Source organism: Mycteria americana, chromosome 5, assembly GCF_035582795.1.
Source record: "Mycteria americana isolate JAX WOST 10 ecotype Jacksonville Zoo and Gardens chromosome 5, USCA_MyAme_1.0, whole genome shotgun sequence".
In the NCBI taxonomy this organism is placed as follows: Eukaryota; Metazoa; Chordata; class Aves; order Ciconiiformes; family Ciconiidae; genus Mycteria; species Mycteria americana.
In genome coordinates this window covers 60,138,261-60,152,156 of record NC_134369.1, presented here as the reverse complement: position 1 = coordinate 60,152,156, position 13,896 = coordinate 60,138,261, and the positions used below count along the sequence as shown (strand labels likewise).

Below are 13,896 nucleotides of genomic sequence, written 5' to 3'. Positions count from 1 at the left end.
ATCTGTCCCTGTGTTCATGTGTTAATCCCATTTTGGAAATCAGAGGTAAAACCAAGCACTTTAACATGAAGATTTTGAGCACTGCTGCTTAGATGAACTCAAGGCACAGACCTGAAGAGCTGGCTTCCTACTGTCCTTCTGAAATGCTCTCTGCCATGCTTAGGTACTCATACTTCATTAAATTATTCCTCCCATCCACGCAGTCCCCTCCTCACCTTCTCAGAGCCAGTCCTGGCTTGCGCCCTTCTGCCAGCTGATGTTTTCCCTGCCTTGACTCTGCCAGCTGCAGCCATGGGATGGTCCCTAAGAGCATGGCCTTTGGTCCCCCACCACCAGCCACAGCCAGCACACCCTGAGCTGGCCCAGCGCTCGCTAATGAAGTGTCGTTCCAGGCCTCTGCTTACCTGTGCAAACACCTGCCCGATGCAGGATCGGGGTCCCAGAGAGAATGGAAAATAGCAGTAATATGGCCTACAAAGAAAAATGTTCAAAACTGTCACTCTGACAGCTTGGTTATAAGGAAGCAAGCAAATATTTCATCACAACAGCAAGGAAATAGTCTAACTACCACCTTACCTAGCTGACTTGTTAAGACAATCTCCAAATTAACATTTTTTTGGTTCAGAGCAGCAATATAGCTCTGAAGCAAGTTTCCTCGTCATCTCCACTTAGTATATGGCTCAGCTCAGAGAGCTGTTTTGTTGCATGCAAACCTTATTTCAAAGCTGAATGTCAAGCATAATTTAAATGCTCTCCAGCCCATCACAGGGACGTAACGATCCACCTGATTATTGCCCCTTTGGGCAGCTCTGAACCACGTGAGTGAGGGGGCGTTTGTTCCCAGAAGACCAGACTAACTCTAGGCTGAAGTAAAACCCCTGACTCACAAAGTAGATGCAGGGATCAGCACCAACTATTTAGGTCACTGATACCTCCCATCGCACTCCAGCCTACTGATGTAGATACGGCTTAGGCTGCCTGCCCACACGGCTGAACAGCACCTTCCGTCTCTCAGCCCCTTGTCCCCTCTCTAATGTGGGGACACTTTGAGCTTCCTGGGGCCAGGGCTGCCACGCATTAAATGTTTGTACTGCACTAAGGCAAATATTCAACCTGGTTTTGGCCCAAAGCTTTGACCTCAATATAAACATTAAATAACATTAGTATTGGTCTTTTTTGTAAAGTATCATGTGGTCTAAAGAAATTCTGAACAAAAGCTGCACATTGTTGCTCTCTATTTGCATTTGGGTAAGGATTTAGCATTACTCATGCTGGAACAGAAAAATGGTTTTATTCTACTTTTCCCCCCCCTTGAAATCTCTTCCTGTAATGGTTCCGTATTACATCTTTAATAACCTGGGACTAAAAAGAAACTCACTTAGGTGCATCTTTGCTAAATCGGTCTGGATTGAAAGTGAGTGGATCCTTGAAATACCTTTCCATCCTTCCCATTATATAAGTGCTGAACTGTCAAGAAAGAGTTTATTTGCGTTAGTAGCAGCACACTGAAAATGCCTCTTTGCTGTCACAGGTACAAAACCATTACTGCCTTCCACTCCCCAAGAAAAAACAACCCAGAATCCCAATTCATACCCCAGTTTTGCCCAAAATTTCAGAGAGGCCAGTGGAAATATACCCAGGGAGTGTTTTGGCCCTCTGATACACAGATCCATCACATTTGGATCGACTGTAGCAGCTAAAAGCTGCTGATGGTGGATGGGACTCACAACGAGCGTCGTCTTTGCAGGAATTCTGATGCCATCGATGATGTGCTCCTTCTCCATCCAGCGTACTGTCCCTGGGACAGGTGGGTACAGCCGCAGTGATTCCTTCAAAACCTGCATCAGCGAAAAGCACAAACCGTCAGTTAGTTAATACAGTGTGTAGGAAGCGGAAATAAAAGTAATTACCTCCCTATGGCCTTTCACTTTGGCTAAATGGGAGATTTTGACTTGTGGAACAGATGTTGGTGTATCTGCCTTGGACTCCTGTGGCCAAAATATATGGCTAAGTCAGCTCCTTCGGGCCTGGTTCTTTCTTATGACTGGTAAAATACAGAGAAAAAGAAGCAAAACCCACAAGAGATACCATGCATTGAACAGATCTAACACCTCAAGTCAGGTCAACAACTAAGTGAAAAAGTACTGGGAAGCAAATTCAAAGACAGTATCTAAGAGTGAAGTCTCATGCCCCCGATGAGCCATTCTCGGCACCAGATGCCACGCGGATGGGTGGTTGCTCCCACCTCCCATTCTCAGCACTGCACTCCCGCTCCTGCCTTTGTCCTGCTTCTGCTGCTCAGGGAGCTGAGCCAGGTCAGAGCACCAAAATGACAAAAAACAACCTGGCAAAGGAAAATGAATAGGGAACAGTGAGAAAAAATTGAATGAGACCGTTTCTTTTGGTGGCAGTGAGCTGTAAGAATGGCTTATTTCATCAAAGTGAAACCTAATTAACAGTGCACATTAGCATCGCACCGCAAATGCAATTAATGGTGTGTATGCACGAGTGGATTAAAGAAAAAGAAGCGTGGACAAAAGGATTCAGAATTGCCTGAGTGACAGGAAAGGAGTCCCATGGTCTCTGATATTCCAGTGATGGACTGGCTCTGACCAAGGGTGACTGTGATTTTGGTTGTACAGATCCAAGCTTGTTCTGTTAAATAAACGATCTGCTTTGAGAGGCTCTCATGTGATCTGTCCTAAAGCTGAAAGGCTTAGATACCTCGTCCTAATTGGAGGGGTATAATTGTGATGGTGTTTGGAGAGGCCTAAAGAAACCCGCTGATTTCTGTAATCACATAGAGATGCCTTTTCCTTATGAAAAATACACCTTTGAAATCTATCCGCTGTCAAATCACAGTGATTTGTGGGATGGGATGTGGTAAATGGTAAAACACCATCACCCACCTCGACAGGGCACTTTAAGAGAAAAGCGATCATGGCAGACTACTAAAATCACAGGGAATTTAAGCAGGGAGAATAGCTACCAGGACTGTGATTCAGCCTCTCCTGAGGGCTACTGGTGTCCCCCATCTTGTGAAAAAGCATACGCAACACAAACGCTGGTGAGTAGCCAAGCCCTGGCTTTGCAGTTCATTACCAGCCAGCATTTCTATACACAAGACCTCTTTTAGTATCACCCCCCCCCCCCCCAAGTGACTGAAGAGGGTTTCAAGACTGAAAAATAAAAAATTGAAATTGCAAAATATAGCCATTATTTTTGGATGTCCTCAAATCCTGCTGAGTTTATGGTGCATGATGAGATCATAGCTGGAAATGCTTTAACAATAATCAAACAAAAATAGAGCTGTGAGTTTGGGAAGCAACTGGGAATCATGCACAGGTTGGGCTTGAAGTTGCAAACCTTTCTTAAAATACAGCTATGGTTTTGGCTTAAATAGGTAGGGATTAAGCAACTCTGCTCTAGCTTCCAGCTTGGTAATAATTAAAGAAAGCAGTGAAGGAATCATGGAATTTTGGAAAGAAATTCAAGGAGCATCCTTCCCAGCAAGGCTGGGCTGCTGCAGATGGCTCAAGGTACCCGCTTGCTGACTCTCTGGAGACAAACGCTGTCAGGATCAAATACTGGCATTGCTCTTAAAGTTTTAAAAGCGTGGGGCTCCTCTTGGCAGTCCCATGAGACGGCAGGAGTGCTACCAAACAGCTCCGACCGGTATTTTACCTCACTCATACAGTACCTGAGATAAGTAGGTGAGTTTGCCAAGATCCTCATAGTCAATGTCTCTCTTGGCACCAAGAACTTCATCCACTTCGGCCTGAAGCCTGCAGTTAAATTAAAAAATGTTAGTTGCAGACGCTCATTTCTTGCTAGGCAAGTTGACAAATTACATTTTTTACTTTCCAGACACTGAGTTGGACTTTGACTCCCACCCTCAGGCAAAATGCCTACTGATTCCCAGCCAGCCTGCCTGAACTTGTGCCTCATATCAGGATGGAGCAATGTGTGTACAATGCAGCTGAATCAGGCAGGACTCAGGACCAGCTTTGTATAAAGGCTTTGAAAAAAAAAAAAAAAAAAATCACTTAAGATGAATTATTCCAATTCCGTCAAAGCTTTTTAAAAATTTTAGATATATTGAGATTATGAAACTGCTTATTTTGGAAGGGAGGCTAGAATTTATTGGGAATTGATCCTAGCTTTTTAATAATCCTTATAATTAAGTTCACCTTGAAATTAACAGGAAGCTGGGTTTGCAAGTTGGAGCACACATACCTTTCCAGTATTTCAGGATGCTGAGCCAGTGCCATTACTGTAAATGACAACTGATTGGCAGTGGTTTCATGACCTAACAACATCAAAAGTATGTTTAAAGGTTAGTATGAAATAATAACATGGTACAAAGATGGTCTACTAGTGTGACTGTGAACAGGAAACTTTAAACATCAGGCCCCGAATGTTTCATTTCAAGTATGCTAGAAATTAAAGGAAACACTAAAAGGGATGTAAATTCTACGTAAGGAGCTTTCAAGAGTGACAAGAATAAGACATAGATGGTAAAGATAGGAGCCATCTTCCTCAACTCAAAGCTGCAGTGGCTGCATATGGCACCTACTGGTTATGAGCTCCCTAACAGAAGGGCTGGTGAGGTTCAATATTTGCCTTGTCATATTATGGGACACATGGTTCTGCCAAGAAGCAAGGATTTACTGGTTTTGAGGGAAAACAGAGCTTCTAACCGTCTTTCTTTGAAATATCTGCTTTATGCAGATAGTTTTCATTTTTCCATGGATAGGCATACGTATTATTTTAAAGCATTATAGAAAACGGACTTCTACACAGATGTATTTGTTGCAATAACGTCTTTCTTGTGAAAGAACAGTGTTTTGACCTCACCTGCTTAGGAACCTAAATCCTATTGACTTGCAAGACTGATCTTTCTACGTTGTTTACCTCACATATCGTCTCGGCCCGCTTTTTCTGATAGGCTTGACAGTGCCCTCTCCTACCAAGCATTGACTAACGCTCGTAAGGCAAGAATGGCATTTAATCATGTGGGTGAGGTGACATGAAGACACGTGGAATATGTTGAAGATGCTTTCAGTGAGGTTTAGCAGGATCTGGAAGAAGGGCCAGAACCCCGTGAGGAATAGCCCTGCACCCCAGCAGGCAGTGCTGCCCTCTGCACCGCTGGTTGGAAACCACTGGCCTGGCGTTATTTGCTGTGTTGATATGACCGAAGGAGGATAACGTATCATTTGCCTATGAGAAAACTAAGGGTTCTCTTCAGAATTCACCCAGCTGGTCCTGCACCAGTGTAATACTGCTGTCTTCCAACCAAGTGACTCCTGGTTACAGCAGCATCACACGGAGTGAACAAGGACATTAATCATGACACTGTAGATGGCCCAAGAATGAGTACAGCTTCCCACATGACATATTCAAGCGTTAAAACAGCTACCAACCCGCAACAAAGAAAGTGATAAAGTTATCCACAATGTTTTCATCATCTCTAGTTTCCTCCAGAGCTGTCAAGAGAGAAAAGCAAACAAGATTAGAAAACGTCCCCATGCCCCAGCTGGAACAGCCAGAATGCTCCGCCATGTTTGGCACATTTTGTCTGAGGTGGCATGGGGAGGGGAGGCTGAGTGGGCAGCTCAGCGGTCACTTGCAACCAATATTTGATCGAATACAAAGAAACAGGGAATTTTCAAAGCAACTCTCACTATCTTCAGTGGGAAAAAACCCTCCTGAAGACATCAGAGGATCAAAGTTCAGATCCCCAAAATAAGCCTCCCCAGATCTCATGGCAAAACATGCCACAGACAAATTAACTCCAACAACAACATGTCCCCTACCATCTCCTTTCAGTATCTGTGTAAGAATATCCAGTGTGGCTTCCTTCCCATTCTGGATGGCCTCTCTCCTCTGGTCAATGCACTCCTTCCCCACACGCCGCAGCAGCCTCACGCTCTCCTTGACCTCCTTTACCAGCTTCTGTTTCCCTGGCGTGTACTGAATACAGAATTTCTTTAGTCATTTTATTCCTTTTGCTGGTAAAAAAAATATTTCCAGTGTTATTTTTCAAGTGAGCACCTTGTTTTCTGCAAAATGACATTCATCACAAAAATGTCTGCTCTCCACAGAACAAAGTGAATGTCCCCAAGGTGAAGGGTTTGGGCTGAAATGAGAAACACTCCAATCTGGGCATGCTGATGTCCTGCCTTGTCAGAGCACTGTGAGCAAAATTCCTCCCCTCGCCCCAGAGAGAGACTGCAGCATGCGATACAGAATCTCACCTCTGGGCCAAAAAAGGAAAACAGGAGCTCTAAAAGCCTGAACTACAGCTTTCATGAGAAACTGTGGAATGATTTTTCATTTAAGTACTTCAGATTACATCCATAATTTCCTTGTATATGAATTTTGGTCGAAAATATAAATTTTTTTATGGTAAGAAAGTTCAAATTTCTTCTACCTTGAGTGAAGGCTGCCATCCTTCTTGAACAAATGGCAAAAATCTCAATTTTTGCAGTGATGGGTGTGAAAGTATAAAACCATATGAGAAGACGACACATGCATGGGGGAAGAGAAGGCAGAAAGACAGAAAGGAAGCATTAAAAGTTAATGTTAATTTTGCAAGTGTTTTAAAGCACTAATTAATTTTATCTCAATGCACATTGGAGGGAAAGAGCTACTGATGACCCTTTCACCATCATACATAGACGTCGCACAGCTCTGGCCCACCTGTGCAGGACCAGGGGCTCCAGCTGGATGCGAGGAGAGAGGACTGAAGTGAGGTGCCTACAGACCTGCACGAGGGGGATGCGCGCCTTGGTCATTCCCTCCAAAACCATGGTCACAGCGTGCGGGAAAGGCGTCTGGTCATCGCTCAGCGCGTTTAATTCCAAGCCAAAGGCTACCTGAGGAGCAGGAAAGAAAAAGGCAGCAACTCGCTGCATCTTCCTGGCTCCCTGGAGCTGGGGTGAAAGAGCAGGACAGCCTCACACCACTGCCTTTTCCCCTAAAAATACCTCAGGCTAGATCCTGCCTTGCAGGAGGCTGCGAGGGAAGGGTAATATCGACATTATGCTTCCTCCTTATCTGGGGAGATTAATAATTTACTATTACATTCCATTCATCCCAAACTGTTTTGCACAGAGAAGGGAAAAGCCAGCATAAGGCAGACTTCACGCTGACATATAATGATAATAATACAACGTCCGCACGTGAACAAGCACCCGTGTGCCCCTTTTGGCACGGAGCGGTGGGAGGTATGAGGCTGTAAGGGCTTTTGCAACGGGTCCCCATCCTGCAGGCCACACCTAGGCTGTGCAGACCCTTTCCTAACTGCCCCTTGCTATGGCTCAGCCCGAATGGAAGTGGCACAATTAGTCCTTCAGCTCTTCTGGCACTGCTGGGTAAAGGTCTTATTCCCTGGCTCTGGCTCCTGATCCCGTCCTGCTGCCGGTACCCGTTACTTCCATTCCTTTCTGCCAGGCGCAGAGGAAACAAGAAAGCAGACAGCTGGTACCTTTGCAATGATATCCATAGTCACCCGGTTCATCATCGTCAGCATGCTAAACTCTTTTTTTCCATCTGCCTTTTCCTCTAGCTTCTCCATCAGCTCCTCTGCTTTTTCATTAAAAGTTTCCATCAGACCAATCAGGTAGCTGAACAATTAATAAAAACGAGCGATGGGGACTCTGGAGAGGACACCTTTGCTCAGGCAAAATTATCTTCATTATTTTCCATTGCAAGTTGTAAAGGATTTTTGTTTTTTTAATTTATAATAAATTTTCCTTAATACTTTAAAAAGCAAACAGATAAAATGAGCTAATTCTTCTTAGAGCAGCCCCACTCCATCCTGCCATGTAAACAATGGCTGTCATGGCAAAGGGCTTTGGCCTGTGCATGCCGAGGCAAACGGACTGTATCTTCAGACCCTAAATGCAATGCATCGAGGCACACACAAGCAAACCAGACAACCCCCTACTCATCAACCATGCCGTATCTCCCATAGGGAATCACTCGGGCAGGTGAATGATGAGGCTTGCCCACTTCAAATCCCCGAGGTCTGTCTTCCAACAGGATAAGGCAGCCATCACCACACTCCTGGATACACAACCCTGGGACCTTTCTGCCATCGCTGAGCTCATATGGGTGTCACTGCCCCATGGGAAGTCTGGTCCAATTGTACTTGTCATGGAAATGGTGTGTTGGACTCTGAAGTAAAACATGATTTTGGCACTAAATGGGTTTTCTCTCTTTCTAAATATCAAATAACAGATCAATGACAGGGAGAATCATGAAAATACAGTAGAAACAACAGCTGGATCATTCCAGAGATATATGCCTTACTTTCGGCTGAAAGATGGATCCATTATCTTCCGCTGCTTGTGCCAATGCTCATGGTTGCAAACAGTTACCAAGCCATTCCCTAGAAACCTAGCATTTAGGAAAACAAGGAGAACAGTTTTGAGCAAGGGAGCCAGCCGAACCCCATGTAGTCACAAAGATAACTCTTCCACATCTACTTTCTTGGTTTTTTCCTATGTGCAGGGAGTACTGTGCTGCTTTGAGTACACAGTTGTTGCATCACTGTGGACGACGACCGAACTGCAGATACTTTTTGCCTGGTAGGTGTGGACTGCTGAGTCCAATAAGATGCTGGTACATTACAGCTGTTATGCAAATAATTAATATAACAACTGGATTATTATATTTTTAAAAGCTTCAGGCTAACAGAGAAAAATCCCCTTTTTTTGTTATTGAGCTTAGGAGCTGGAAGCTCCCATGCATTAAGGAATAATTCAGTGCTCTAAAATCTAAGTGAGAAGTTTGATGGTGGTCTTGAGCAAACTATTCTGAGACTAACTGAACATCCACAGGGGAAAAAAAAAATATGATCAAGGTAAAAAAAATCCAGCATAACCTCTTCCCTGACTGGGAAGACATTTGACTTGACACATAATTTAGTAGGTACATGTTGATTACATATGTCTGGAATTAGCCATTAATCCCAACGCTAAGGTTGGGATTCTGAGTCAAAGTAAGTGTCATGCCTGTGACATTATTTATCTTTCACTTATTTTCAGATCACAATGGTTTCAGATGGGTTTCACCTACCTCTCACCAAATATGTTGAAGATACGACCATACACCAGCCGATCCTTTGGGTACTGTGGTGACATCAAGAACTCCTAAAATCAAATCTCAGGTCAGTGGATACTGAGTGCAATCCGTTTCCCAGACAAAATATAAAAAGCCACTCACACATTCACTCTTCTCCTCCTGTAGCAATAGTCTGAAGACTAGATGAATTATTTGGTGTGCCCTGATTCCCCAGTTCCCGTGCTGTTAGCTTGTTTTGCATGCCTCTACCATTTTTTGCCCAATGACCCGAAATCTCACTCTGTGCTTATTGCAAAGATTTAGAGGAAGAAATTCAGTCCCTTGTGCCTCACTCAGTTGAGATATTAAGCTCTTGCAGAGAGTCTGCTTTTCAGAAATGGTGGATGCTTGCTCTATCTGCTGTTTAAATAAAGGTAACAAAGTAAATCAACTTATCAAGGAAGAAAATAAATCAGGACAGCCTGGAGAGCGGAGCACCTCACCCTCCTAACCCGGCCAGAGCCACCCTTTCCGCAGGCACAGACTGGCTGCACTGTGCTGTCCTGAACATCAGGCACCGCCTCTCCTTCTGGAGGGACGGGCCGATCCCCACTGTCGATTTGGCTTTATTTGGCAGTACCTTCACTCCTTCAGGACTCAGAATCATTACTGTGACTCTGTGAAAGGCATTAAGCCGTACAATAGGTCCATATTTCTCTGCCCTACAAGAAGAGAAGGGAAGGAAAAAAAAAAAAAAAAAAAAAAGAGAATTATGGTACAAACACCAACATGTAACAGTTCAGACCTAATAACCTCAAAGAACCAAAGCAGCATGTACTGGGAACTACTGCAGCCTTCAGCAAATAAAGCCATTAAGAGAAAGATCAGCGCGCTCTCTCTAGCTCCTCTACTGACCTTCTGAATGATGCTAAATATGTAATTCAGGGCCTCTATGCCTTGATTTCCCAATTTGTGCTACAGGGCTACCCCATTTGATGTTACTGATGTGTCTCAACTTACCACTGCAGGAAGAGATCATGCATAAACTCCTGTTTCCTCAGCATTCTCCACAAGATTGGCAGATGTCCAAATAAAAAGCTGCAGAAAATGAAGGTTAAGAGTGTCACGAGGATGCCAACACAGGGTTTTGTATGGATTGCAATCCTTGTTGCTCGGTGATGCAATAAGAGTGTTGCTCACGTTTTCCTCCTTGAAAGGAAAGGTAAAAATAGCACCTAGCTGTGCCAATGCCCAGCCCTCACGTGGGTCAGCTGGGGACCAGGGTGAGGCTGGTGCACTCGTGCAGCCAGGGAGACCAGTGCAAAGACGTGGCACAAGGTCTTTTTTGCTGCTGTATTATAGGAGATGTTTGGCTTTGGGTGGGAGCTTCCAGCAAACTGCTTTGCTCTTTGCCTAGCTGACTGAATCTCCGCCGCAACTATTACGTTTCTGTACGTGCAACAGACATTTGCATTAAATATTCTTTAATACATGCTCAGTCCTGATAAGCATAACTTCGGTTCTGTCAATGGAGTTAAACGGAGTAAAATTAGGAACGGTCTCCTTCTGTCTAAAGCCATGTCACCTCAAATGATGAAAAAAAGAGGATAGAAAGATAATCACTGGTTAATATGGAAATTGCAGAAATTAATAAAAAGGGTTAACTCTTCAAATACAATAGCTGCATTAAAAAGTTAGAGATCAATTCTTTCCTTTGGCTGCGAGTGGTGAATTACCACTGGCTTTGCATACATCTGAAGGAAGATTTGGCCACGCTCCTCTCTAAATGAAGCAAGCTGCGCTTGAGATCTGCTTTCCATTTGAAAGACAGACAGCCATGCTATCATCCTTTTCAGTATAAACAAGCTATAGGGGAAAAACAGGCTCTTATTTTATTTCTGTTGGAACCGGGAGGTGCTTAAAATAACAAGCACTCAACAAAGTTACCCAACATCTACAGAAAGTTTTAATCCTTCACTTGTTTGACTCCTTCATTGTAACGGAACTCCAAAAAGATGTGAAAGCCCCAAATACGACACGAGTCCTGTGTTAGCTAAAGCTCCAGAAACCACTCTACCTGCAGTGCATGAAGCAAGGTCCCACTCATGGCTCCTCTTGTGTCACATGAATCCTAATAGACATTTTTCATCCCCTGTCCCATCACTATCTAATTAAGTCAGGTGTTACAACAGGCCTAAAACATTCACCCGCTAATGAGAAGTCCCAATTACTTACTGCAAGCTATGAAAAAAACTAAGCAAGGGCTTGGTTTGGGATACATAACTATGTGACACTATCATCTGAAAACGCGTTTGCAAAGAAATCTCTTTGGCCCATTTCTTGCTATGAAATCTTTAATATGAAGCAAACCTTTGAAGAGATGACCTCCTCTCTTCACAGGTAAGCCATCCATACAGTAAAAACCACACAAAGCCACTAGGACTCATTTTTCCAGCCTGTCCTGCACAAGTCTCCTTTAGAGATGTGCTGTGTTAGTTCTGATAAAATAAATCAGCCCAGGAAATCAAGGGCGTTAATGTAATCTTGTCATCATGCAGCCATAAGACCTTACACAAAGTCTGAGGTTTTGATAAGATCCTGTTGCACTTCATCCTAAACCAAGGCTTTCTTAAGCTTTTATCAAAGGGAAAGAGCCAAGGGCAAAGGGAAAGTCATGCATCTGGGACAGAGTAACACCTCGAAACAATACAGGCTGTGGGCTGGCTGGCAAGCAGATCTGCTGACCACAACCTGAGGGATGGTTGCAGTGGGCAGCAAGCTGGACACGAGCCAGCCTTTGCTTCTGGTGCTGCTCTTCTCCAGTTTGCCAGATACAGTCTCAGCTGAGAAGTGTTTAGATTTGGATGAATCCCATTTCAGAGTAATATGGGTTGGCAAGGACCTCTGGAGGCCACCGGTCCAGTCCCCTGCTCCAGGCCAGTCAAGGTCAGAGCTACGTTACATGGCTCAGGCCCTCACCCAGTCACTTGTGCCAGCGTTTGAGCACCCTCATGGCGAAGGTGTTCTGCCTTACACCTAACTGGGATTTCCCTTGAAGCAACTTGTGCTCATTGCCCTTTGTCCCTCGTTCTGCAGCTCCAAGGAGAGTCTGGCCCCATGTTCTCATAGCCACCCATGAGGTAGCTGAAAACAGCCAGTGGAACGCCTCCGCCCTTCAGCGGCTGCTTCTCCACCCAAAGCAAGCCCAGCTCTCGGCCTCCTGGGCATCCTGGCTGCCCCTCCACTGGACTTGCCCCAGTTTGTCAATGCCTTTCTTGTACCAGGGAGACCACCATCACACACAGCACCCAGCTTTACTTTTTTGGGGGGTTTTTTAATAAATGATCTCAGAGCTGGAGGTATTTGATTTTCCTTACCTTGGACATTTAGGAGTGGAAGTGTTTGTGCAACAGGTACTGAAATGGGGGTTTTGGACTGTCCCTGACAATTTATACTTTTGAAAAGCTGTCAAGTACTGTGGGCTTGCATGATATACAAGCTTCCACCTAGACATACCAGTACGAGAAACCTTCTTGGGAAGGATCCTAGGCTGATCACCAACATCAAGCCACAAACCCTGAAGGAACAGAAAAACAGCCACAGGGTTACTCAAGCTGCCATTACTCTGGAGTGTTACTTCACACCTCAAAATTAACGTAAGGACAAGCAGGTTCAGGTATGACAAGATCCATCCTCTCTCTAACCTTAGTATCTGACCCTGATTACACAAGTAAAACGCAGTTAGGCAGTCAAGGTTGGTGTCCGTGTGGGGCTGTGTAAGAGAGTGCCGGTGCAGTGCCTCTTCCCGTGGCACGTTATGGAGGGCACATGCACCCAAAGGTGAGGTTGCACGGGAAGCCCACACACTCCTGGAAGAACCGTGTCTCCTTGTGACAGCGCTGCCACTGCCTGCTAGGAGCCTTCTCACTGCCCTTTATCACTTATGACATTTTTTTTTTGGCAGAAATCCAACACCTAGCTCACGAGGGAGAGCAGGGAAGGTGCCTGGTGGAGTTAGTGTCAGCGTGCCTCTCGGAGCTGTGCGGGATGGCAGGCTGTGCCGGTCCAGCGCAGAGAGCCCCTCCTGCACGGCTGGTGCCGCCGGTCAGGTCCCTCTTTGGCATCATAAGCAAACGCACAGCTCGGATGGGCAACTCTGAACCGCTTGTTTCGTGCTGCTGCGGCCACCTTGAGGCGACCAGCCAGGGAGATGTAGGCCAGCACACCCCACCCCGCCAGCCCAAGCCAGCCAGGCAGTGCTGCCGAGCAGGGCGGTGGGATCTCCGGCGATGCCCGACGGTGCCGGCCATCCCCGGGAAGCGGGCACACACGTGCGCTGTTCCCAGCCAGCCTGACCTCCTCGCCGTTGCGTTGCCCTTGCCCACGCCAGCAAGGTCCTGGCCCGTCCCACCAGGAGCGTTTATTTTCCGCTCTGACATTTTCTCACTGCTCCAGCCTGGCAGCGAGACCAGCCAGGGTGCAAGGTCCACCGCTCCGGCCAGCCACGGGAACGGGAGTCGGGGCTAACGCCGACGGCGAGAAACGCGCTGCAGGCGCCTGAAAAACCCACCGCGGGTCCCCATCTCCTTACCGCGGCCCTGCCTCGCCTGCCCCTTACCTCTCCCGCGGGGCGCCGGGGACGTGGTCGTATTTCGCGTGGACGTATTTCACGTAGCAGCAGTACAGGCCGAAGGCCGGGAGGCAGAGGGCCAGGCCGAGCAGCGCCGCGGCCCCCAGCGCCTCCATCGCTCGCGGGCGGGCGGGCGGCTGCCAGCGCCACCGTCCCCCTCCCCGGGCAGCCAGCGGCCTGCGCGGCCGGTAGAG

General features: G+C 46.1%; 1 protein-coding gene across 6 annotated transcripts in view; it reads right to left on the bottom strand.

The window, feature by feature from the left end:
* The window catches only part of CYP46A1 (cytochrome P450 family 46 subfamily A member 1), a 25,885-nt gene extending 11,989 nt beyond the window's left edge, over window positions 1-13,896 (bottom strand). For 4 of the 6 annotated variants that reach the window (XR_012775965.1, XR_012775963.1, XR_012775964.1 and 1 more), the window contains exons 1-14: window positions 13,691-13,896; window positions 10,093-10,170; window positions 9,713-9,794; window positions 9,088-9,161; window positions 8,320-8,406; window positions 7,493-7,631; window positions 6,771-6,881; window positions 5,820-5,976; window positions 5,427-5,489; window positions 4,237-4,309; window positions 3,701-3,785; window positions 1,728-1,838; window positions 1,379-1,467; window positions 405-471 (exon numbers count right to left, since the gene is read on the bottom strand). Coding sequence is in view for 1 of the 6 variants with exons in the window: in XM_075503568.1 (XP_075359683.1) it covers window positions 405-471; window positions 1,379-1,467; window positions 1,728-1,838; window positions 3,701-3,785; window positions 4,237-4,309; window positions 5,427-5,489; window positions 5,820-5,976; window positions 6,771-6,881; window positions 7,493-7,631; window positions 8,320-8,406; window positions 9,088-9,161; window positions 9,713-9,794; window positions 10,093-10,170; window positions 13,691-13,818 (1,344 nt within the window). In the remaining 5 variants the exon portion in view is untranslated. Of the gene's footprint in view, window positions 1-404; window positions 472-1,378; window positions 1,468-1,727; window positions 1,839-3,700; window positions 3,786-4,236; window positions 4,310-5,426; window positions 5,490-5,819; window positions 5,977-6,770; window positions 6,882-7,492; window positions 7,632-8,319; window positions 8,407-9,087; window positions 9,162-9,234; window positions 9,563-9,712; window positions 9,795-10,092; window positions 10,171-11,149; window positions 11,226-13,690 lie in introns of those variants that run through there. The other 2 variants (XR_012775966.1, XR_012775967.1) reach the window with 2 other exon arrangements.